Source organism: Sphaeramia orbicularis, chromosome 20 (assembly GCF_902148855.1).
Source record: "Sphaeramia orbicularis chromosome 20, fSphaOr1.1, whole genome shotgun sequence".
NCBI classification, from domain to species: domain Eukaryota; kingdom Metazoa; phylum Chordata; class Actinopteri; order Kurtiformes; family Apogonidae; genus Sphaeramia; species Sphaeramia orbicularis.
Genome location: NC_043976.1, coordinates 1,464,384 through 1,491,130, shown reverse-complemented (window position 1 = coordinate 1,491,130; position 26,747 = coordinate 1,464,384). Strand labels below are relative to the sequence as shown.

At 41.7% G+C, this 26,747-nt stretch overlaps 2 protein-coding genes across 2 annotated transcripts in view; both read right to left on the bottom strand.

The window, feature by feature from the left end:
- LOC115411680 (NLR family CARD domain-containing protein 3-like) overlaps positions 1 to 22,232 on the bottom strand; it is a 36,022-nt gene extending 13,790 nt beyond the window's left edge. The window contains 7 exon segments of the mRNA XM_030123891.1: positions 5,379 to 5,552; positions 6,762 to 6,785; positions 6,787 to 6,930; positions 9,756 to 9,929; positions 10,058 to 11,435; positions 11,438 to 11,827; positions 22,226 to 22,232. Coding sequence (XP_029979751.1) covers positions 5,379 to 5,552; positions 6,762 to 6,785; positions 6,787 to 6,930; positions 9,756 to 9,929; positions 10,058 to 11,435; positions 11,438 to 11,827; positions 22,226 to 22,232 — 2,291 coding nt within the window.
- A 770-nt stretch (positions 22,233 to 23,002) lies between these two features.
- Positions 23,003 to 26,747, bottom strand: part of LOC115411679 (melanoma receptor tyrosine-protein kinase-like) — a 52,858-nt gene continuing 49,113 nt past the window's right edge. The window contains 1 exon segment of the mRNA XM_030123890.1: positions 23,003 to 25,220. Coding sequence (XP_029979750.1) covers positions 24,883 to 25,220 — 338 coding nt within the window. The 3' untranslated portion in view covers positions 23,003 to 24,882.

Genomic DNA, 26,747 nt, shown 5'->3' with positions numbered 1-26,747 from the left:
GCACTAAATAAGGTACCTGAATGCTATCATGACCTTAAGGAAGTTTTCAATAAAGCCCATGCCACCTCTTTGCCTCCCCACAGACCTTATGACTGTGCCATAGACCTGCGCCCCGGGACCTGTCCCCCTAAGGGAAGGTTGTATTCCCTGTCGGGCCCGGAGACGGACGCCATGAAGAAGTACATTGATGAGTCCTTAGCAGCTGGTTTGATTCGACCCTCATCGTCCCCAGCAGGAGCTGTTTTTTTCTTCGTAGACAAAAAGGATAAGAGTCTCCGTCCCTGTATTGACTACCGTGGCTTAAATGATATAACTGTCCGCAACAGATACCCTTTGCCACTCATGTCGTCAGCTTTTGAACTGTTGCACGGAGCTAAAGTGTTCACTAAGTTAGATCTCCGCAATGCCTATCACTTAATTAGAATTAGAGAGGGGGACGAGTGGAAGACGGCATTTAACACCCCCAGTGGACACTATGAGTATTTGGTTATGCCATTTGGTCTCACCAACGCCCCCGCTGTCTTCCAAGCCCTGGTGAATGATGTTTTGCGTGACATGCTTAATGTTTTTGTGTTCGTCTATTTAGACGATATTCTGATTTTTTTCCCCGGATGAGAGGTCACATGTCCAGCATGTCCGCCAGGTGCTCCAGAGGCTTCTCCAGAATCAGCTTTTTGTGAAAGCGGAGAAGTGTGAATTTCACCGCCCGTCTGTGTCATTTCTGGGGTTCATCATTGCTGAGGGGAGTGTGCAGATGGATCCAGATAAGGTCAGTGCGGTCAGGGATTGGCCTACTCCTACCAATCGTAAGGATGTCCAGAGATTCCTTGGATTTGCTAACTTTTATAGAAAGTTTGTTAGGGGGTTCAGCAGTGTGGCTGCCCCTTTGCATGCCTTAACCTCTTCTAAGTCTGTGTTTAGATGGAGCACCGAAGCTGAGGCGGCTTTTAAAAAGCTTAAGGAAGCCTTCACGTCGGCCCCCATTCTGTCAGTCCCGGATCTGGCTCTTCAGTTCGTGGTGGAAGTGGACGCCTCTGATTTGGGGGTTGGAGCTGTTATTTCACAGCGCTCCCTGAAGGATAATAGGCTCCACCCGTGCGCCTTCCTGTCTAAGAAACTATCTAAGGCAGAAAGAAACTACGACATCGGCAACAGGGAGCTACTAGCCATCAAAGTGGCTCTAGAAGAATGGCGTCATTGGCTGGAGGGAATGGAGGTTCCGTTCTTGATCTGGACGGATCACAAAAATCTTGAATATCTATGGACCGCCAAAAGACTCAATTCCCGTCAGGCCAGGTGGGCATTATTTTTTACTCGTTTCAATTTTTCTCTCTCATATCGGCCTGGCTCCAAGAATGTAAAACCTGATGCCCTATCCAGACTGTTCATGCCTGATAAAGCTGATCCTGAGCCTGAAACTATTCTGCCTGAGTGTTGTGTGGTGGGGGCTGTTCAATGGGAGATTGAAGAGACTGTTAATAATGCTTTAAAGGACTGTGATATTCCGGCTGGCATTCAGTCAGACCGTCTGTTTGTCCCCGCTAACCTCCGCCCGCAGGTTATTCACTGGGCTCACACATCCAGGCTGTTTTGTCACCCAGGAGTCCAGCGGACCATGTTTGTAATAAAACAGCGCTTCTGGTGGCCCGCCATGGAGAAAGAGGTGGCGGAGTACGTCGCAGCCTGTCCTGTCTGTGCGGCATGTAAGACTTCTAATAAACCCCCGGTTGGTCAATTGCATCCATTACCTGTTCCTAGTAGACCCTGGTCTGACGTGACATTAGACTTTGTGACAGGACTTCCCCCGTCAGATGGTAATACCACTGTGTTAACCATTGTGGACCGATTTTCTAAGATGGTTCGCTTTGTTCCGCTACCTAAGCTCCCCTCGGCCAAAGAGACGGCAGAGGCTGTGTTATATCATGTCTGCCGTCTACATGGGTTCCCTAGGGACATAGTTTCTGATAGGAGCCCTCAGTTCGGTGCATGTTTCTGGCGTGCTTTTTGCTCCCTCATCGGGGTTTCTGTCAGTCTGTCCTCAGGTTATCATCCCCAGTCTAATGGTCAGACTGAGCGGCTCAACCAGGTGTTGGAGGCCGGTCTGAGAGTTTTGGCCTCTCATAACCCGGCATCGTGGAGCCGTCAGCTGATTTGGGTAGAGTATGCCCACAATTCGTTACCCTGTGCTTCCTCTGGTCTGTCTTCATTTCATGTAGTTTTTGGCTATCAACCTCCTCTGTTTTCAAATCTGGAAAAGGACGTCAGCGTCCCGTCGGCCCTGGCATTAATAAGGAGGTGCAAGAGGACCTGGATTCGTGCCAGACGGGCTCTGCTTAAGGCGTCTGGAACCTATAAGGCAGCGGCGGACCGGCACAGGACCCCGGCTCCGGTCTACCAGCGTGACCAGCGTGTGTGGCTGTCTACCCGTCATCTTCCTCTGAGGGTGGAGAGCCGTAAACTGGCACCCAGGTTCGTGGGCCCTTTCCCGATCTCAAAGGTTATTAATCCTGTCTCTGTGCGCCTTAAATTACCCAGGACTATGAGAATTCATCCGACATTCCACGTCAGTCAAGTCAAGCCTGCAAAGGAGAGTCCACTGGTCCCTCCCACCCAGCCACCGCCACCGCCCCGGATCATCGATGGGGACCCAGCTTACACGGTGCGCCGGCTCATGGCAGCCCGCCGTCGAGGGAGGGGCTTCCAGTATTTGGTGGACTGGGAAGGATACGGCCCTGAAGAGCGTTCCTGGGTGCCCGCCTCCTACATATTGGACCTGGACCTGATTCGGGATTTCCATCAGCGCCACCCAGAGGTTCCTGGGCCGTCCGGTGCCGTCCCCTAGAGGGGGGGGGTACTGTCATGTCGGCTGTTGGACTTTGTCTTTTCTGTTTTGTTTGTCGTTTCCTGTTTTATTTTGTTAAGTTTCCCTCATGTGTCTTGTCTGTTGTCTTTACTTCCTCTCCCTGACCGTGTTCACCTTTTCCCTGATTACCTGACTCCTCCCTGATTGTCTCCACCTGTGTCTCATTGTCTTCCCGCCCTCCTGTGTATTTAAACCCTCAGTCTTCCCCTGTTCAGTTGCCAGTTTGTGTTCTACAACTAGTTTGTGTTCACTTACCAGCGTTTCTTGGATCCTGTTCGTTTGTCTGCCGTGTTTGACCTGTTTTCGTCCCTCGACCACTGATTCAGCCTGTTCCTGTCCTGCCTGTTTGTTCCCGACCTGGTTCGTTTACCCGACTCTGTCTCTGCCTGCTCCTTTTGTTACCTCAGCCTCCAACGATCATCTGTGCTTCGACCTCCGCCTGGATTACTACCGTGAGTTAGCCTGTCCCCCATGTACCGTTGCCTGTATGATTGTCTTTCCGTATATGACCTGGCTTGTTTATTGACCTCCCTCTGTCTGTCCCTAGTGGGGATTCCGTTGGGGTTTTCCCGGCTCGGCCAAGCCGACTGCCTATCGTTACCACCCGCAGCCCAGACGTTTATCCCCGGAACCAGAGGCTCCACAGGAATTATATATTCTCTGTGTTGTTCCATTTTCCCTGTTAAAGTGTTTAATAAAAACACTAAACCTTATTGGTTTCTCGTGGTCTTGCTTTTGGGTTCAGCCTTTGTACTCAGCCTATTACACATTCATGTCAGAAATATGCTTTATAAATGATGAATTCAGTATTTGTTAATGATTAACTAATGCTTGATAGTGTGGACTTATTCTAAAGTGTTACCCACATTTTATATATCTACACTATATTTCCAAAAGTCTTGTCTCCTCCATCCCAGTCATCAGACTCAGCTGTTCCAGTCCCTTCCATGTCCACAGGTGGATTAAATCCAGCCCTAGGCATGCAGACTGCTTTTACAAACATTTGGGACAGAATGGGTCTCTCTCAGGAGCTCAGTGAATTCCAGCGTGGAACTGTGATAGGATGCCACCTGTGACACAAATCCAGTGGTGAACTTTCCTGGCTCCTAAATATTCCACAGTCAGCTGTCAGCTGGATTATAAGAAAGTGGAAGTGTTTGGGAACGACGGCGACTCAGCCACGCAGTGGTAGGCCACGGAAACTGACGGAGCGGGGTCAGCGGATGCTGAGGCGCAGAGTGTGAAGAGGTGGACGACTGTCTGCAGAGTCGATGGTACAGACCTCCAAACTTCATGTGTCCTTCAGATTAGCTCCAGAACAGTGCGCACAGAGCTTCATGGAATGGGTTTCCGTGGCCGAGCGGCCGCATCCGAGCCATACATCAGCAAGTGCAATGCACAGCGGTGGATGCAGTGGTGTAAAGCACGCCACCACTGGACTGTAGAGCAGGGGAGGAGCCTTCTCTGGACTGACCAATCACACTTCTCCATCTGGCGATCTGGCGGACGGGTCTGGGTTTGGCGGTCTCCAGGAGAACGATACTTGTGGGAGCGCATTGTGCCGAGTGTAAAGTTTGGTGGAGGGGGGGTTATGGTGTGGGGTTGTTTTTCAGGAGCTGGGCTGGGCCCCTTAGTTCCAGTGAAAGGAACTGGGAATGCTTCAGCAGAACAAGACATTTGGGACAATTCCACGCTCCCAACTTTGTGGGAACAGTTTGGAGCCGGCCCCTTCCTCTTCCAACATGACTGTGCACCAGTGCACAAAGCAAGGTCCATTTGGACATGGAGGACAGAGTCTGGTGTGGATGAACTGGACTGGCCTGCACACAGTCCTGACCTCAACCCCATAGAACACCTTTGGATGAATTAGAGCGCAGACTGAGAGCCAGGCCTTCTGTCCAACATCAGTGTGGGACCTCACAAATGCGCTTCTAGAAGAATGGTCCAAAATTCCCATGAACACACTCCTAAACCTTGTGGACAGCCTTCCCAGAAGAGTTGAAGCTGTTAGAGCTGCAAAGGGTGGAGCCACGTCAGACTGAACCCATAGACTAGGAATGGGATGGACCTGACATTCATATGAGAGTCAAAGCAGGAGAGGGAATACTGTTGGATATAGAGTGTATTTATAGAGATAGATAGATAGCTAGAGAGAGAGAGAGAGAAGGTTTTGAATTAATAACAAAGAAGTAAATTGAGTGAAAAGCACCTTATTATTATAACAGAATCAATAAAGAATTAATGTACGACCACCCCCACCCCCACCCACCTGGACACACCACACCATAACCAAGCAAATCCCTCCCAGACCCCCTTCCCAAGAATGCAAGACCAGGGGAAACACTGCACCCCAAATACTGTCAGTAAAATAAAATTCAGGCAGACTTTTCTTTCTCTTCAATTTTGCATGAGAGATGGGATTCTGATTTTACTAACAGTAACTTTTAGATCTAAATAAATTAGATTTTATAGTTAATTAAAGTTATAAATTCTACAATAGAATGTGTGAACTGACCCCAGAGTCTGGAGTTTACAATGTGGACTCTGCAGAAAAGGACACAGCTGCTCCACCCCTGAATCCTGACGCTCGTTCCCACTCACATCCAGTTGTATCAGATGAGAAGAATTGGACTTCAGAGCCAAGGCCAGAGAAGAACAGCTGATCCATGATAAACTGCAGCTCAACAATCTGATGAAAGAATAAATGATGCAGATTAAAAATATATTAATGACTGTTAGATGTGTTCATGTTTTTAATGTTCAGCTCAACTTTATTAACTCTTAATCATCAAGCTTTACCTAAAATTACTATTATTGTAGATCAACATAATGTCAGGAATAAACAGACATCGTCCACGTTATTATGTACCATGCCACTGATCTGTAACGATAACCTTTTGTGTGTTTGTAGTCAGTCTTATGACATTTGATATTTACCTCCGCCAAGGAGGTTCTGTTTTTGCCAGGGTTTGTTTGTTTGTCTGTCTGTTTGTCTGTCCGTTAGTGTGCAACATAACTCAAAAAGTTATGGACAGATTTTGATGAAATTTTCAGGGTTTGTTGGAAATGGGATAAGGAAGAAATGATAAAATTTTGGCGGTGATCAGGGGTGGGGGGGGCCACAGGGGGGGCGCCGACCAGAAAATTTCATCAAAATCTGTCCATAACTTTTTGAGTTATGTTGCACACTAACGGACAGACAGACAGACAAACAAACCCTGGCAAAAACATAACCTCCTTGGCATGGGGGGGCCCATGGGGGGGGGGCCACTGATCAGCCTTGGCGGAGGTCTGCGCTCTCCGAGTGCTTCTAGTTTTGAATGTGACTTCTTTATAGTACAGTCTGCAACCATGTAAATCAGAGGCTTAAACATTAACTATTAACACAAAACACAGATACATCCATTTAACAGGGTATAAACTGAAACAGTATGAGTGGAAATGACTGCAGCAGTTTTATAATTCACATGAATTTAAGAGGAGCGGTGCCGGCCATTTATACAAATAAATTTACATTATTTACTGTCTCTTTTAACCTTAAAAACCGTGTATTTTACAGAATACATGCCAAGATCCTCTCAGATACAAAAGTACAAGTACAAGGTAAAATAACAACAGGAATTATAAGTTGTCAGTGTCCCTTGATAATCTACCCAGATCTATCTTTGTCAAGGAGATATTCAGTGTTGGTTTTACAGAAGGCAAATGTGCATCCAAAAGCCTCAGGTGCGCTATATTACATTACAGGCTTGAGGTGAAGCGGTCTTGAAAAGTTTTAAAAGGGACATGAGCTGATCAAATTCAACAGGTCTCAGTAAAACCTTAGATAAGATTTAAAAAATATTTTACCAATGACTTTTAATGAATGATGATGTAAATTCTATGACAGAAAACTGACCTCAGACTTCTAAGTCGACAGATTCTGCAGAAAACCACACAGATGCATCGCTCCTGAATCCTGCAGGTAGTTTTTGCTCAGGTCAAGTTCTATCAGATGGGAAGGACTGGACTCCAGAGCCGAGGCCAGAGAAGAACAGCTGATCCATGACAAACTGCACCAGTTCAATCTGAATAAAAGAGTAAATATCAGAATTTAACTCCAACATGGAGTTATTATGGATCATCATAAATTCAACCTCATAAATATCACAATTACTCATGTTTAACGCTATTTTTCTTTCTGTGTTTGGAACCTGATTGAAAACCACTGAAAAAAACAAAATGTCATTGTGACTTGTTTTTAGTGTCCGATGTTACTGAAGTTTTGTTGTTCAAATGGTCACACATGAATAAACACAGGAGAATAAAACGATCAAATCTCCAAACATATCTAGCAAAGTTTCTCCTCACCTGTTTGAATGTAGTAAAATGAGCTGAACCAAAGAAATAACACAAATCTATATATTAAAAGGGAAGTGGACTCTGTGTGTGTGTGTGTGTGTGTGTGTGTGTGTGTGTCAGGTATCACACTGTACACAGCTGACTGCTGTAGTTTGTCATACATATGTATTTTTGGTCAATGAACAGACTAGTAGGGATGCACCAGTACCACTTTATCCCAGACCGTGTACGAGTGCAAGTCCTTAACAAGAAAAGCACTCGGAGAGCACAGACCTCTGCCAAAACAGACCCCCCCCCCCCCCCCATCACCACCAAAATTTTATCGTTTCTTCCTTGTGCCAGTATCAACATTTCCTGAAAATTTCCTGAAAATTTGTCCATAACTTTTTGAGTTATCCTGCTAACAAACAAACATACAAGCATGCATGCACATAAAACAAAGCATCACAGTACCTCCTGGTGGAGGTGATAATCCCATTCCAGTTGTTAGTTCCTTTTGTAAATGTGCTTTACTGTCGTTGTCATTAGTCTGACTGGAACAAAGTGCTGCTACTGACATTTAATGTGTTGGAATGAGCGTTTGGCAATTAATCCACCAGGGGGCGCCGCTCTGAATTAACCATACTGGACAAATACCACGAAGAAGAGGAAAGTTTAATGAAGAAGAAGAAGAAGAAAGTCAGTAATAACAAACCTGTAGACGACAGAGGAACACTACTGTGATACTAATGTTAGTGTTTTCTCTGGTAAGGTTTAAAAGTTTAGCTTCAGCAGGAAGAGAAAAGACAAATGAGTGACAGGTTTGGTTTGCACTTCCACTGGCGGCGGTCCGCACCGCTCCGTACCTCCATAGTGTTATCAGTAGGATGGAAACCGGTCCAGCCCTGGGTAGTTGTCCTAAGCGTGTCAGTAGTTTTTCTGTAAACCGGTCCAGCCCTGGGTAGTTGTCCTAAGCGTGTCAGTAGTTTTTCTGTAAACCGGTCCAGCCCTGGGTAGTTTGTCCTAAGCGTCTGTCAGTAGTTTTTTCTGTAAACCGGTCCAGCCCTGGGTAGTTGTCCTAAGTGGTCAGTAGTTTTTCTGTACACCAGTCCAGCCCTGGTAGTTGTCCTAAGCGTGTCAGTAGTTTTTCTGTAAACGGTCCAGCCCTGGGTAAGTGTCCTAAGCGTGTCAGTAGTTTTTCTGTAAACCGGTCCAGCCCTGGGTAGTTGTCCTAAGCGTGTCAGTAGTTTTTCTGTAAACCGGTTCCAGCCCTGGGTAGTTGTCCTAAGCGTGTCAGTAGTTTTTCTGTAACCGGTCCAGCCCTGGGTAGTTGTCCTAAGCGTGTCAGTAGTTTTTCTGTAAACCGGTCCAGCCCTGGGTAGTTGTCCTAAGCGTGTCAGTAGTTTTCTGTAAACCGGTCCAGCCCTGGGTAGTTGTCCTAAGCGTGTCAGTAGTTTTTCTGTAAACCGGTCCAGCCCTGGGTAGTTGTCCTAAGCGTGTCAGTAGTTTTTCTGTAAACCGGTCCAGCCCTGGGTAGTTGTCCTAAGCGTGTCAGTAGTTTTTCTGTAAACCGGTCCAGCCCTGGGTAGTTGTCCTAAGTGTGTCAGTAGTTTTTCTGTAAACCGGTCCAGCCCTGGGTAGTTGTCCTAAGCGTGTCAGTAGTTTTTCTGCAACCGGTCCAGCCCTGGGTAGTTGTCCTAAGCGTGTCAGTAGTTTTTCTGTAAACCGGTCCAGCCCTGGGTAGTTGTCCTAAGCGTGTCAGTAGTTTTTCTGTAAACCGGTCCAGCCCTGGGTAGTTGTCCTAAGCGTGTCAGTAGTTTTTCTGTAAACCGGTCCAGCCCTGGGTAGTTGTCCTAAGCGTGTCAGTAGTTTTTCTGTAAACCGGTCCAGCCCTGGGTAGTTGTCCTAAGCGTGTCAGTAGTTTTTCTGTAAACCGGTCCAGCCCTGGGTAGGGTGGGTGGCTGGGGACTCATGATGACATAAGGGGGTGTTTGTTCAAAAAAGGTTGGGAACCACTGAGCTAGACCAAGCCCATTCAGCCACTTCAACACAAACAATAACATCTGAAAAAGAACCAGACGCTACTTCAGGATAAAGGTCTTGGTCTTATTGGGTGAAATACATTGATGTGGGCTGAGCTGGACCCTTTCATGGGTTGCTCCTCTCAGAAGATACAGGATGAGTTGTTACCTCTTCCTGCATTAGCTGCTGTTTTCAAACTGTTGAATGTGTCTGTAGTTGTAATCGGTCCGTTCTCAGCAGTCACTTGTTCTGTCTTTTCCGGGGTATCTGGAATAGCCAGTACATATGTATGGATCAAAGATACATCCTAGAATACACTTTGGTACATCTTCAGTGACATTCCTGATGTCATTTATTACAAACTAAGTAAACGAAATTGGTTGCTACTTAAACCACTTAGCTAACAGTGGGTAGAGAAATCTGATATAATAACAAAAACGACCAGTTTTCACTATTTATAATGTCAAACATGAGCTCAGGCAAACACAGAAAAGAGTTAATGTGAAAGAAAAAGACACACAATCTTAAAATATCAATAGAGTAAACTGACTTCAGAATCTCCAGTCTGCAGTGTGGACCCTGAAGTCCAGAAGACAGCAACTTCACTCCTGAATCCATCAGGTCATTTCTGCTCAAGTCCAGCGCTGTTAAATGGGAAGGATTTGACATCAGGGCTGAGGCAACGACTTCACTGTGAAGCTCTGAAAGTGCACAGTCAGCAAGTCTGTAAACACAGATTCCATGTAAAGTGAAGAACAGTTGTAGAACATTTCTAATGTGTAAGAAAAGACACAACCACAGCTGAACAGTATTAGTAGCATTAATAGTAATAACATCCACGTCAGTTCTTACTCAGCCTTTCGGCAGTTCCTCACAGCTGGAATCAGTCTCCATCGTCCTTCATCTGATGTGTTGTACTTCCACAAGTCCAACTCATCCAGAACCTCCTCAGACATCTGCAGCATGTAGGCCAGAGCTGAACACTGGATCTCAGAGAGTTCCTTCTCTGATCTGTTCTCTGACTTCAGGAACTCTTGGATCTCCTGATGGATCGTTTGGTCGTTCATTTCCGTCAAACAGTGGAAGATGTTGATGCTTCTGTCAGGAGAGATACTCCATGTGTTTATTTTCTTCAGGATGTTGATGACTGTCTGTATTGTTTCTGGACTGATCTTTGTTGGACCCAGCAGATCTCCTAAAACTCTCTGGTTGGACTCCAGACAAAGACCATGAAGGAAACGAACCAAAAGGTCCAGGTGACCATTTTTACTTTTGAGGGATTTTTTCATGACTTCTCTCAGGAAGACATTGAGGGTTGAATTATGGTCCCATTGTCCCAGAAAACTCCTCAGTACCTCTGTGTTGTTGGTGTTGTAACAGTGGTAGATGTAGACTGCTGCCAGAAACTCCTGAACACTCAGATGAACAAAGGTGTAGACTGTTTTCTTCAAGATCACTCTCTCTGTTTTGAAGATCTCTGTACAAACCCCAGAGTGAACCAAGGCCTCTGTGACATCCAGACCACACTGCTCCAGGTCTTCTTCAAAGAACATGATGTTTCCTTTCTCCAGTTGTTCAAATGCCAATCTACCCAACTTCAGAAGAACTTCCCGGTCAGCCTCTGTCAGCTCTTCTGGACTGGTCTCATGTCCTTTTTCATACTTCTTCTTCTTCCTCTTTGTCTGGACCATGATGAAGTGTGAGTACAGGTGGGTCAGGGTCTTGGGCAGATCTCCTCTCTGGTCTGAAGTCAACATGTGCTCCAGAACCATAGAACTGATCCAGCAGAAGACTGGGGTTTGACACATGATGTGGAGACTCCTGGATTTCTTGATGTGTGAGATGATTGTCTTGGACAGATCTTCATCACTGGATCTCCTTCTGAAGTACTCCTCCTTCTGGTCATCAGTGGTGAATCCTCGGACTTCTGTTATCCTGTCCACACATGAAGGAGGGATCTGATTGGCTGCTGCAGGTCTGGAAGTTATCCAGATGAGAGCTGATGGAAGCAGGTTCCCCTTGATGAGGTTGGTCAACAGGACGTTGACTGGTTTCTTCTGTGTGACGTCTGAAACCACTTCACAGTTGTTGAAATCCAGTGAAAGTCTGCTTTCATCCAGTCCGTCGAAGATGAACAGAAGTTTGCAGACGTTGATCTGCTCTGCTGTGACCTTCTGTAATGTTGGATGGAAAACATGGAGCAGCGTCAGCAGACTGTACTGCTCATCGAGACCAGGTTCAGCTCTCTGAAGGACAGCAGAACCACCAGACTGACGTCCTGGTTTTCTAAACCCTCGGCCCAGTCCAGAGTGAACTTCAGCACCGAGAAGGTTTTTCCAACTCCAGCCACGCCGTTGGTCAGAACCACTCTGATGGGGTTCTGCTGGTCTGGAAGGGCTTTGAAGATGTCCTGACACCTGATGGGTGTGTCATGGATGATCTTCTTCTTCTTGTAAACTGTCTCCAGCGTCCTTACCTCATGTTGGGTATTAACGTCTTCACTCTGTCCCTCTGTGATGTACAGCTCAGTGTAGATCCGGTTTAGACGGGTTCTACCTCCTGCTTCATCAGTTCCTTCAGTCACACATTCACATCTGCTCCTCAGACTGAGCTTATGTTCATCTGACAACACAAAATACAAACACTTTATATACAACAGCATGAACTTCATTCCACTTGGTCACACAGAGACCAAGCAAACTGGCTGGTGGATTCCAACCCAGGACCCTCCAAGCACACGTTGAACATTCCATTTCAAATCCATTGAGATGTTCAGTGTGTTCCACTGTCCAAATACTTCTGACCTGATCTGACATCTGGAATTCACACTGGGGACAGGATGAGTCTCCTGATGAACCAGACTGGTCCCAGTATGACCTGATGCACTGTCTGCAGAACCAGTGTCCACAGCTGGTCCAGACTGGATCACTCAGGACCTTCTGGCACAAAGAACAGGACACTGGGTCCACTTCAGGACCAGGACTTGTCTTCCAGTCTTTGTGGACATTAACACATTCTTTAATTAACAACAACATCAGCAGTGACTTAACGACGGTTCGTCCTGTTCACGTTCTGAATCTCTTTACATTCACTTTCACATCAGATGTTGAACAGAACTAAACTTGTTTGATGTTTTCTGCTTCTGAGCAGATTCTTACTCAGCAGTTTGTGTTTCATGTGCATTAAGATAAGTTAAGATAAAATAGATACACTGTAAAAAAAAAAAAAAAAAAAAAAAAATCCTGCTGTTTTTCAGAATTATTCTGGCAGCTGTGGTTGCCAGTAGAATTGTGTTAAAAACTCAGTAGAAATGTAAACATCTTTACTGGATAAACTGTAAATTCTACAGTCAAAACCTGTTGTAATTTCCAAAAAAATAAATCTGAAACCTGTAAAAGTTACAGCCATTTTCTGTTGAATTAGCATGATAAAACTGTTATTAAACTATTCCTTTCAGTAATATTAACATTCAGCTGTATATTTTACATCAAATCCCATTCAACTTAACTGAAAAATTCACAACAAACAACATCGTTTTTCTGTAAAAACCTCATTATGAGACTGTCATTTAACTGAGTTTTCCTGCACATGTATTATTTTTTCCCAAAATTTCCACTGAAATGTATTAATTATGCTTTAGAAATACATACATTCCTGCTCAATGAATCTTATCCAATATCACTCTCAAATGTAAAATACAGAACTGTAAAGTAATTTGCATCACTACAACAACTACTTAGTGAAAATAACTATTTATATACACTAGCGACATTGTACCCGTGGTGCCATTGTTCGATCACATGAGAGGCTCAGATCTCCCAGCATACCTCACAACATTTGAATACGGACATAAAATTGTGCCTAGTAGATAGTCAGATAACGTTTGTATTCATTTGGCAGCGATCAGGCCTGTGAAGGCTGAGGAAAACCTGTACAAACGTCCTCCTGTGGTGGAACAGCGACTGGACGGACACAGAATGTGCATTATATAGTAGGATTCCATGCAGATTGGCCACTTCCATCTTACAACTCTTAATTAAACTGCAGCATTCTTACAGTTTTTTAACCTTTACCAAAAAGAATGACTCAGTGTAGTGTGAACTATAAAAAAAGACATAGTTATAGTAGGCTGTTGGGATGAAAAAAAAAAAAAAAAAAGCCAAAAACCATCTTATCTTTCCAAAGATTTGTTAACGCACTGGACTAAACCTGTCCTCACTCAAAACACACACACACAGACACACACACACACACACACACACATACATACATATATATATATATATATATATATATATATATATATATATATATATGTATATATATATATATATGTATATATATATATATATATATTATATATATATATATATATATGATATGAAATGATGAAAAAAATGCAGTAAAAACATCCAACTACACTGCATCTGTTTATATGACATTGAAAGATTGTTTTCTGGGAGTAATCTGATACTTGTCTGAAATCTGATGCATTTACATGCTCTTCAGAAATGGGACAATCAGAAAACCTTGGTTTGTCAGATTCCTTTTGGAGTATGTACCTATGTATGTGACAGTAGAATAAAACTTCTGTCATTGTCTTCAATTTCAATTCAATTCAATTCAATTTTATTTGTACAGCCCAATATCACAACCAGGTTATCTCAAAGGGCTTTACAGAGTCAGTTGGAGTAAACAACAGTCAAATAAACAGCAAGAAAATGAGTCATGTCCAGGGCATCCCCCGTCCTTAGACCCTCCTTCTCGGCAAGGAAAAACTCAAAACCCAGTGGGAAAAGGGAGAAACCTCGGGGAGAACCACAGTGAAGGACAGATCCACTCCCATGGACGGACAGGCAGGTCTTCGGCTCTCATTTGTCACTTCTATTGTCTAGGATTTCTTTCTCTCTTGTTTTTTTGTTTTTTTTTTTTACACCTGTGCAGATGTAAAAGAATGAAATAAATCAGAGTACTGGGGTCAAATCCAGGTGCACAGAGCAGTCTGTCGGTTCATTGACTGATGTTCTTCCTTTTTTTTATGCTTTTGTTTGCATTAATGCAAATGTCTTTCTGTTTGTATCTGTTGGTTGAATTGTGAATATTGAATAGAAATGAATAAATGATAAACATCAACACTGTTTCTCAAACCACATAGAATTCGCTCCCGTCCGTTCCAGTCCTCCTGTTATCTGTCTACTGTCCTTCACCACATCAAGTCCAAAATATTCTACAAGTCCACCAGTCAAAGTGGGTTTCAGTGGACTCACTGTGGCTCTGAAGGTCCTGGTTCATCAGTGCCTCCTGGAGGATCCTCTGTGGACAAACCCCTGTTTCCACCACAGGTTAACTCTGCTCCGTCCTCCTCTCCATCCATATTGTGAACTTCAGTCGGTCTGAAAGGAGAACCAGTAAAACTACTGTGAGTTTACGTCACAGAAACACTGTGTTCACAGCAGGAGAAACACAGTGAACTCAGAGTCCAGTACACCTGGTCCACACTCCAGCTGAAGGCCATCCATCAAGTTTTCTGTTCCAGTCACAACAAATAACTAAACAACAGAAGACACTCAGACTGTGGGCTGGAATATGTGCCACCAGAAACTGAATGTGAATCATGAAAACTGAATCTGAATAGAATAATTTGAAACTGAATTTATTATTTCGGAACTGAAATCCAATAAACTTGAAACTGAATGTAAGATTATGACATTTCAATGGGCTGAAACATGTGCCACCAGATTCAGTTTTTTCAAATTCAGTTTCTGGTGGCACATATTTCAGTCCATACTCAGATACTCTGAACACAAAACAGGCTGAATGAACTCCCCCTGAACCAGACATGGTCTGTTCCATCCACAGTGAACACAGTCTGAACCACCTGACCCATGGAATTCACCTGTGTAACCTGCGCAGACCAGCCCCGCCCCTCTGCACTGTGTTAACACTTTGATTGACACTGATGATAAACTGACATGATTTGTAGATTTGATCATAGAACAGAAATATTGAACCCATAAAGACCCGAACAGCCGCAGACGAACAAAACCATCTACTGATCTAAACTGTTTAATCCTGTCAGTCCATGTCAGTAACTGGAGTCAAATACAGTTCATCATCATGGTCATCAGATATGACCATATTTGGACATTCAGAGGCTCATAGTTACCATGGAAACACCGTCATCTTCTCCAACATTGATTCCCCTGTAAAACCCATGGAGTTGGATCAGTGACAGTGGATGGACACACTGGGTTTATGTTCAGATAATGACAGATTTTGCAGAAAAAGTCCCTTTTTCTTCAGTTTTCTCTGTTTCTGATAGAAGAACTCTCAACTTTACTCTGAGCTTTTATGAACATCTACATGATCATTGAATGAAACACAGGAAAGTACATGATGTTCACTGGAAAAACACAAATACACAGGACTATGTCATAAGAAATTGTGATACATCACTTAAGAAAAGTTAAATATAGAGGAAAAAATATTTTGGAAGTGCCACCAAAGTAACACTGGGTTTTTACGGGTTAATGACAAAGAATTCAGCCTCATCAACATCAGTCATGACCTTTGACCTCAGGGACACAGTGAGTCTACATCACATCTGCACATTTGACTCAACAAAACTGCGATGTGTTTCATTTTTCTCTGTGCAGATTATCGTCCTCAATAAGGATATTTAAAACAAGAAAGAAATCCTCTGAATGTACTCACCATGAACCAGATGTCTGAACTCTTCCTGACTGACTCCAACAGAACGTCCTCTTCCTTCTACTTTTACAGAAGTCACACATTAACCTTTGTGTGTTTGACTAAAATAATGAAGCTCCTCCCCCTTTACATCACATGACTCGTGCATTTACAGACTCCGAAGGAACCAGTTAAAATGTGCAAACCTCATTCAGAAAAAAACAACAGGCATTCTCTAATACAAAAGAAAAACTCACATTTTGTTAGCCTCACAGCATAACTGCCTAACTTATATCGTTTTTTCTAATTCATAGCAATGATGAAAAAGAAATCAGCAGTGTTAGGAGAGTAAAGTTACCCAGATACCACATACATCTGTGCACGGGGAAAGAAAAAACAGAAAGAAACTGTAGAAAAGACAAGTTGTGTAGTCCAACAGGAGTTGAAGACAATAACAGGAAGTTTGATTGTATCATCACTACGCACACATAATGGACTGGAACATCTGCACCAGGGTTTATGGATGACTGTGTTTCTGAAGTGCATGTAGATGCATCAGGTCTGATGACGACTATCTGACTGTAACAGTTATCAGCTTTTTATGGTCATGTAAACGGGCTCAGTGTTGGTCAGTCTCAGCCAAAATGGGGATCAGTAAGTGGTTATTAATAAGTAAACGGCATTCAGAACTTTTAATGTCAAATGTCAAAATGTCCGACTCTTCTTCTTTTTCTCCTTTGGTTCTTTAAAAAAAGAATGTGACTAAAATTCTAATGTCTGATTTAATACATTCAACAATATAATCCACATATTTTCAACTCTCGTTCCAGGTCACTCAGCTGAAGTGAACGGTCACTGCAGGTGTGTGCGTCATGTTCTCAGCCAAACGTACAAGAGCAAAAGGGAAAAAATATTTACACAACAAAAGCTCTGTTAAGCACTGAATGATCAGTGCCCACTGATACCCTGGAGGGCTTTTATTTTGTAGGGATTAAGGAAGTCTTGATAGAAAAGTGCAGATTATACAAATTGAGTTCCAGACAACAGCAGCTGATTATTCACCCAGTTAAAAATATTAAAAGTCAATAATCAGATCAATTTACAAACAGCACAAATTATGTTTAAAGCCAAAAATAATCAACTACCAAAGAATATTCAAAAAATATTTATTAATATTGAAGGAAATCTCAATTTTATTATATATATATATATATATATATATATATATATATATATATATATATATATATATATATATATATATATATATATATATGTATTTATATACCAGTCCAAAGTTTTCAAACACCCAGTTTGTTCCAGTTGTGTCTGTAAATTCCATCAGTTCCAGTTTAATGAACAGCTGTAAATGGTCCAAAGGTCAGAGTGAACTGACAGAGGAAAAAAACAAGGTAAGGTTAAAGAAAACTGAAAAATAATGTCCATTTCAGAATTCTACAAAAAGGAGAACAAGAAATGGGTTCAAACTGAAAGCAGTTCTGCAGCAGTGGAGGTGGATCCAGTCTGGAAAGTTGGTGGTTCAGTTCCTGCAGGTGTCCCAACGTTTGTGAATTCCTTCCACCCCCTGTGTCTGCAGAACAGGAGTGTGGAACACACTGTGGTACCAGACCCATGGAGCAGGACTGGAACAGGACTGGACTGAAGAAAGGAGTGTGGTACTGTAAAAATGGAAAAGAGGAAAAGGAATGAACCAGAGAAGAGAGACAGAGCATCAGAAGAGGGAAAAATGGAGGTGTGTCCTCCAGAGAAATGTCCAAGAAAGTCCAGGTGTCAGGAAGTCCAGTTTCCTTCAGCATCCAAAGGCTGCAGATCTGCTTTCAGTTTGAACCCATTTCTTGTTTGTCTTTATGTAGAATTCTGAAATGGACATTATTTTTCAGTTTTTTTTAACCTTACCTTGTTTTTTTCCTCTGTCAGTTCACTCTGACATTTGGACCGTTCACATCTGTTCATTAAACTGGAACTGATGGAATTTACAGACACAACTGGAACAAACTGGGCTGGTCTAAAACTGTAGACCAGTAGTGTGTGTGTGTGTGTGTGTGTGTGTGTGTGTGTGTATATATGAGAGAGAGAGAGAGTTCGATTTAGATGTATGATGCGTTGGAAATAGATGTGTAAAGAGAAGATTTTGTCAAGATATGGGACCAAAATGTTAGAGTATCAGTGGATTTGCTGCGGTTTAAAAAAGTAAAAAAGTAAAACTGCTCAAAATTGGTTATATGGTTATTTTATTTTTAGGTAATTTTTTATTTATTTCATTATTATTGGGGGGGGGTTCTTCCTGTGGTGGGATGGTCATAGTTTTGGTGAAGCTGTGATTAATTATGCACTTGCATCGTAGAGTGATGTCAGGTATTACAATATTACAATAATACAGTGTGTATTAGAATATTTCAATATTGTCATGTATGATTCAGGTCAAACTTGTGGGATTAAACATATGCTTCATTCTTCACACTCCTTTCACATGAGTAAATATCACTAGTATTTCTTTTGTATAATAGTATAAATTACTTTTTCTGATTGTCTTACGTTGATAATTTGCTGTGTTGTGTGTTTTTTTTAAATGTCTGAAATAAAACATCTACTTATTTATTCATTACATAAATGTATTTATTTTAATCTTTTCATTAACAGATAATGTAATGAAGGACTAAAAGACTTGAAATAGGAACTATTTTATTTTTATAATGAACATTTCTTTGTTAAGAAGATAAATACTAAAACAAAAATAAAACAAAAGGTACTATGATATAATAGTGTAAATGTCTTTTTTTTATCATCTTATGCTGATAATGTCCTTTAGGCATTTGCTTTGTTGGTGCTTTTATTGTGTTTTCTATATCCAACAAAACATTCATTCATGAACATCAAATGCGAACTGATCAAAATGAAGTTTCACAGTAAATTCAACCATATGTACATGATCAATAAACACTGACTCATAAACACATAAATACCATCAGACTGTTTCCGCTGTAGCTGCTCTCATGTGTTTTATCTATGAATCCAAATGGAACTGTTGAATTCCTCTGGTCTGAGGGGGTTTTATACAAACGGTGCATTTATGTACCGTTATTATCAACTCACAGATGTATATGCAGGCCTTCTGCTCTAATTCTCTGTCATTTCAGTTAAACTTTGTAATATCTAATAAATGCAAACGTTTCAAATGAATAAATTAATAAGTAAAAGTTGTAGAAAAGTACCAATGTATGGTTTATGACTAAATCTGTGTTCATGAATAATTCATGAAAAAGGCCTGTTCTGTTTCTGATGTTTCGCTGATTAAAAAAGGCTGAAATGAAACAGAATAAGTGTGAGTTTGAGAATATCTGGACACTTTTCACTGTTTCTGTTCCAAATTTAAACAGAACATCTACAGAAGGTGAATGGTGTGTGCGGACCATGTACCGCCCATGCGTGGGATTCTTTCTTTCTTTCTTTTTACTGCGTGGTTTTGTTAAAATTATTTATTTAAGGGAATTTTGAGATTTTATTTTCATTTTATACAAAGCACTATTTAAATATGAGAGCATCATTATGATTGTCTTTGTATGTCTGATCATTATATATTACTTTTAAAATTCCAAATAAACATATTGTGGAAAAAAAAAGACATTCATGACTAAGTCTAAGTTCTAAATAATAACAGCGTTAAAACTAAAATGAGGGAAATGAAAACTTCTCCTTCTGAATAAATCCTTCAAGTTCATTGTTTCACACATTTGACCTTTTATTTCCAGATTCAAAGTCACTTTTCATTGTTTCCTGAATTTGCGCTGTTCGTTTTGTCGCTACAGTCTGTTTTTCCTGAAAAGTAAAAATAAAAAGCAGGTCAAGAGCCAACATGTTTTTAAGAACGTACAATACAGTCACATGATCATGCGTTAATATTCATCCAGTGTCAAAGAGAGAAGTCAAAACGTTCACTTTTTTACAGGACAGTGGTGGCGTTCAGAGCAGATGAGCTGTAAACAAGAGCAGACGTTCACAGTTCACAACATTTAAGTTCAAATGCTACACATGAAAACACATGAAAACACTTTCAAACACTTTAAGACACATTCAACAGGTACCGACTCCAGTGTCGCCTCATTAATATTTACACCAGACCCGCATGTGGACAAAAGTATGTGGACACTTTGAATCCAGGTGTTTGTTTTCTAACAGGGCTCTGGGATCCAAAACTATAAGGACTAATGTTAGAATAGAGTTTGATATTATGGGATACATATCAGTGCATTGGTTCGTTTGGGTTCAATTATTATTTCTCCTCCGGACTGAATTTCTCTCAACATTGATTTATTTTTTTTTCCTCCATGACTGATTTTAAACGTTCTTCTTCTAAATGTCTTTAATATTTTTCCTGCTCTGACTGAAATAATAATTTTCTTCCTCATCAACCCATCTACTTTCATCACATCTGACTGAAGGAAAAAAAATGTGCCACTAAACTATAAGGAAATATTTATGTTTTTATGTCAAATCCTCATGAACAGGACAGCTGACAGCTGTAGACAAGATGTGTCCCAATATTTATGTCCATATAGTTTAAGATAAGATCATTTAAAATAAGATAAAGTAATTTAAGATAATACAAGTTAACCTCCTAAAACAGGAGTTTCACAGCTTTATACAACCCCCCCGCCCAAAACAAAACAAATGGAAAAAAAAAAAAATGCATCTGAAAAACTGTTGCATCCTGATGTTTCCAATATAAACAATTATTTCATTAAAAAAAAAAAAAAAAATAAGAACTTGTACTTTCCTGGGCCTCAGGAGGATAAGGTAAGGTAAGATAAAGTTAGCTAAGCTAAGGTAAGATAAGATAAGATCATTTAAGGTAAGGTAAGATAAGATAAAGTAAGATAAGATAAAATAAGATAAGATAAGATAAGGTAAAGTAAGCTAAGATAAGGTAAAATAAGATAAGATTAGATCATTTAAGGTACGATAAGGTAAGATAATCGTGGGTAAATTTCGGCAGAGAAATGCAGAGAAAAAAACAGAAAAACAAGTGAAAAATTAAATGTAAGAGAAAAATAAGAAATTTGGTATTGATATAAATTTTTATATAAATGCAGAATTCCAGTTAATTATTATTTCCATATGAACATTAACATTGTAGTTGCACATGTCAGATGTTCTGTTCATGAGGATTTGACCTAAAAACATCTGTGTTTGTTTGATTAGTTTAATGGTAGATTTTTCCTCCTCAGATGTGATGACAGTAGATGGAAATTATTATTTAATGTCAGAGCAGGACAAATATCAGAGACATTTAGAAGAAGAACATTTAAAATCAGAGCCATGGAGAAAAAAAAACAAAAAACAAAAAAACAAAATCAAGGTTGAGAGAAATTCAGTCCAAACCATCTGAGTCATTTTAGAAACAAAGAGAAGAACTGAACCCAAACCAACCAGTGCACTGATATCTATCCCATAATATCAAACTCTACTCTGACATTAGTCCTGATAGTTGTGTATTCCAGAGCCCTGTTAGAAAACAAACACCTGGATTGGACGTGTCCCCAGACTTTTGTCCACCTGTTGTTTCTACAGAACACACGTGTGTTCTCCTCTGTTCCGTCACCTGCTCTTCCTTCTACAGTCATGGAATCAGTTTGGCTCATTTTCTGTCCAGTGAAAACAGTCTGTTCGTGTTTGGACGCCTCAGTGGAACGACATGACGCTGAAAAAACGTCTAAAACGAACAGAGGCTTTTTCAAGTCAGAGGACGACGACACAATGAGCGGTGACAGTCTACGTTTTCAGGGGATTCCATCCGACTTTTCTGCTAAAATGGTACAAATGTCCTTTCTGTTGACACCAAACCAACATAAATACAAATGTACATTTAACAAACGGGACGGCAAAATCCTCTCCTAACAACTAACAACTGTTTTAACTAACGAGGTATTAACTAAGAACCAAAAAACTTTAACTGTTTGATGGAAGTTCAAACTAAAACCTAATAAACTGCAGACGTCAACTGTCATTTGTCAGATTTTTTCTGATTGGGGGAAATGGAATCCTGACGTTCCGTGTGTTTGGACTGGGTTGAAGACCTGGTTCAGATCACAGACTTTTGGAACCAAACCACCAACTCAACAGGAAGTCCAACATTTAGGCCACGCCCACACCAAACCGCATCTGTTCCTGTCCGATCTTTTTCTTTGTCGTTTTCGTAGACGGAGTCGTTCCGGTGTAACAGGGTCGATTATTTGGCAGCAGTGTGGGTTTGTAGATGATGTTGTGGAATGTTGGTTATAATGTTTTCTTCTCATTTCTTTTGGTTCGTACCTGACATGATGGGCCTCAGTCAGTGGGTGGAACTTTGAATTAGACTCTGTTTCCCAGTGAGTCACTTACAGTGTGACACTGCCCAGTATGACTGGAGTTTTGGTGCCTTCACCTCTTCTCTTTTGTTCCAGTTCTCTGTGGTAAGCAGAGGAACGCAGCTGTGCAGTCACAGAACATTTGTGGTTCATCCTCTGGTGATTGAATCTGTAGATGAACGGCTTAGTTCAAAGTGTGTCAGGTGCTTCTGATGCTCAAACACATTTGTGGATCATTTGATTTGTGCAGGAGTCTGTTCTATGGGGGTCGCTGACCGGAGGTTTTTGTGTTTTATGCCACTTTTGTCAGGTATGCTGTATTTAGTTTGAATAATTTAACCCTTTCATGCATGAATTATGAGAACCTTAGTCAAGATTTTTTTCCTGAGTGTTTTTATTCCTCTTCAGGCATGACAAAAACAATGCGATTGGAATTTTTTTATGAACCTATTTGTCGTGGTGTTACAAAAATGTCCACTCAGCTGGACACCATGCATTTAATTTTTGAAGCAAAGAAACATGTATTTAAAACCCATCATCAGAAAGTGATAAACTGTATGAAAGCGATGAAATAAAATGCAGCTAATCTGATGTTTTCTCACATTTGAACATACTCTAATACTAGTTATTACTCAAATCATGGAGATAATATGTAAAAAAAAAACCCTTTTAGGTTAAGAAAACTGTTAATTACAGTCTAAAAATAACTAGTTATTGATTTATTTCAAACATGTTAGTGCAGATCAGGTTTATCAAGAACAGCAAAGCTGTAGTAATGGTCTGAATGTCAGTGACTGGGATGATGCACAAGTGTCCACTGTGGTGATCAGTATGCATGAAAGGGTTCATGTACCCGCGGTGTCATTGTACGACAGCATGAGGGGCTCAAATCTCCCAGCATGCCTCACAACATTTGAATACGGACATCAAATTGTGCCTGGTCGATAGTCAGGTCGTGTTTGTATTCATTTGGTGAGTTTGGCGGTGATGGGGCCTGTGAAGGCTGAGGAAAAGCCGAACAAACGCCGTCCTGTGATGGAACATCAGGACATCGATCGGACAAACACGCACTGGACACAGAAACGTCCATTACAGTAGGATTAGCCTTTTGTTCCGGATCTCTATGGGAGAGGGGCATGTTTTAAGGGGGTCGCTGACCAGAGGTTTTTGTATCTTTGTCACTTTTGTCAGGAGCCGAAAAACAATAAACGGAGACTGCCTTCAGAGTTATCCGTGCAGGTCTCGTCCTTAAAAAAACACAACGCAGAGTCCGACACCACCGGTTCCACCAGGAAGTATCTGCGTCCGCACGAAACCACTGGAAACCGCTGAATACGATGTTGTACAAATGCTAGGCCTGTAGGTGGCGTTGGAACGCTCTTGCAAAAAACAGAGTAGAAGACGTGGAGCGTGTGCACAAAGCTAGCATGGTTCTACCGGTCTGATCCTATAGCTCCTCCTGGCTGCTGCTCTCTGACATCCTGGTTTTAGAAAAGTTGTGGTTTGGTTTGGTTTGGTTTGGTCTGGTTTGGTCGTACAGACGAAGACGTGAAACCAGCGTTTTCAGATGGATCCAGTCTGGGACCTGGTTTAAAAAGTTGTGGTTTCAGTGACTGAAAACGGTGGTTTCATGTGGACGAAGGGCCTGTCCGATAAAACAGTGTTTCTATTGTTGGGATGCCGTCGGGGGGCTTTGAAGCTGAGAGGGGGATGGGGGGTGTTCCATATGCCCCCCCCGGTCCTCCACAATAAGGTACATCATGGTACCACGCCCCAGTCTTTGGTGGTAATGGCTGTAGTTTCCCCCCCTTATCTATGCAATGTATACCCCGATTGCACTTTTATTTTTCTGTGGGGGGGGGGGGGCTTATGCGCTCATGATGACGGAAAGGGGCGTTTGTTCAAAAAGTTGAAGAAACACTGCGAAACAAAACTTCTGCAGATACGACTGAAGCCGTCTTGGTGTGGCCGGGGCCTGGGGTTTGAACCAGACACTTTTAGGTGATAATCGTCCTTTAGTTTTGAATCGTCTGTTTTCAGAACTCATAACAGCAGAAAACCTGCCTCCTCTGAACTGGATCAACTAACACCTCAAGGAAAATAATCCACTTTTTAGATTAAATCGCTTCCAAACGTCCCAACTCTTACTCATCACTGACCCACATCTGTTTAGTATTTGAATGAGGTTTTAAAAAATTTCCTGTTGGTAAAACAGGTTTTGGTGGGAATTTTGCTCCAACACTGAATCATTTTTCTCAAATTCACCTGTGATTCCAAATAAAAAGGCTGTTCATGTTTCCAGTGTCTGCGTCGTCGTCAGTTCTCACTTTCAAACTCCACTTGTTATTTACATAGTCAGGACTTTCCCCCGTTCATTTCCAAAGGTAAGTTTGACACAAATAAAAAGAGTTTCACTTCTGCCACAAGAGAATCATGGGTAATTGTGTTCTGGAGGTGTAAGGGGAATTCTTCATTGGTTCAGGGCCTCAGTGCAGCAGGTCAAAGGTCAAAAACACGTCATCCACTGGAAACGTGTCAAATCAACTCTTAAATACAGTCAGCAGCTTAAAGCCAGGTCCGGTCAGTGCCGGTTCTGGGTCTGGGTCTGGGTGCTGCTGCCCCCTAGCGGGCGGGGGCATGATGCGCAGCCCCCAGACCCAGGTATTCCAGGTTTTCTGCGGCCGGGAGGAACTGTCCGTTGGGGGTTAAAGCCGATCCGGTCTGCGGCAGGAAGTGGGCCTGGTAGTCCAGGTTGTCGAGACTGTCGCTAGGGGGCGGGGCCAGAGCCAGCGAGCTCTGCATCGTGTTCAGGTATTCGGGTCCGGACGTGTTCAGGTCCTCCAGAGGGGGGGGCAGGCACGTGGCCCCCCAGGCCTGACTCAGGTCCTCATAGTTGGGGTTCAGAACGTCTGACATCCTGCTGCTGCGGCTGGTCTCACTCATACTCTGGTTCATGTACTCTGGAAAACACCAGGGATTAGTCTGAGCCGCAGGTCTGGACTACATTCTACAGCTGGAAAGGGTTCAAGCAGGACGAAGAGAAGATACAGTCACATCTGGTTCTAACAGTCAGCTCTCCACAGCATCCAAACTAACACATCTACAACCCACACTTTTACAAATAGAAAGGTACTTTTTCCATATTATTAGTTTTATATCATAGTAATCATTATTACTATTGCTTATTACATGTTATTATTATTATTATTATTATTATTTACTACTTTACCACTTGTTTCTACCAGTACTTTCCAATATTCAATTGTAATTTTTCATGACTGTTTTTTGTACTTATTGTTTTGCTATTTTCTTATGTGTATTTTCACTGTGTTCATATTGGAACCTCGATTTCCTGATGGTTCTGCCCAAAGGATCAATACATTCTATCAAACTGAATCGAATCGAATCGAATCTAATCTAATCTAATTTAAGTTAAGTTAATTTAATTTAATCTAGTTTAATTTAATTTAATTTAATCTAATTGAACCACTTTTCTCTGGTGGAAAATGACTCAAATATTAATAAAACACAGTGGAACAGTGAAAACACTTTTTAAAACTATCATATCTCAGGTTTCTTCTGTAAAATGTGAACATGTGACCTCACCCCCCCCCCCCCCCCCCCCAGGATGCCCATATAAGGAGCTGTAAATGGTTCCCATGGCAGTTTACCCACAATGCACCTGCAGCCCAGATCTGTGACACATGGCTCAAAGACATGAAAAGGTTTGAACTGTAGGATGTGAAGTTTAGAGTCCCAGCTGCAGTGTCCTAAACCCTGCACCAGGGTTCTAAACTCCTGTTCTTTCAGGTTCCACATTCAGCCCCATCTGATCTGATCTGCAGTGGAGCAGACCAGTCAAGTACGAACAGAAAAACAGCAATAATGACAACTCCAAATTTTTGTCTATGTTTTAGTGCAGCAAAAAAAAAAAAAACTTACTAAATTATGAAAATACTTACTTTTATAAACTATCCAAACAAAATGATGTGAAGAACCTGAAAAAACTGACATTTCTTCAGTAAAATCAGTGTAATTTTCTCAGTCTTCTTCCTCCACTTCTCATTAGTCCATGTGCATTCTGGATCAGATCTCCAAAGACACTAAACACTGAGGACCAGGAAGAAAAGAGTTCAAACTGGACTGAATTTAATACAGACATTTCAGGTTGGTCATAATTCTTCAGGTTCTTCACATTTTATTGGTACAGGAGAGTTTCCTCCACCAGGAGCTTCTGTGATCACTGTGCTTTGTGTGTGTGTGTGTGTGTGTGTGTGTGTGCGTGTGTGTGTTAGCAAGATAACTCAAAACGTTGTGGAGAGATTTTCATGACATTTTCAGGAAATGTTGATACTGGCTTTTCTTGTTTGTAAATGTTAATATTTTCATAATTAAATGTTATTTTTTGCACTAAAACAAAGACAAAAATTTGAAGTTAATTCAAGATTTTTTGCTAAATTTAAGATTTTTTTTTTTTTTTTGCTTAA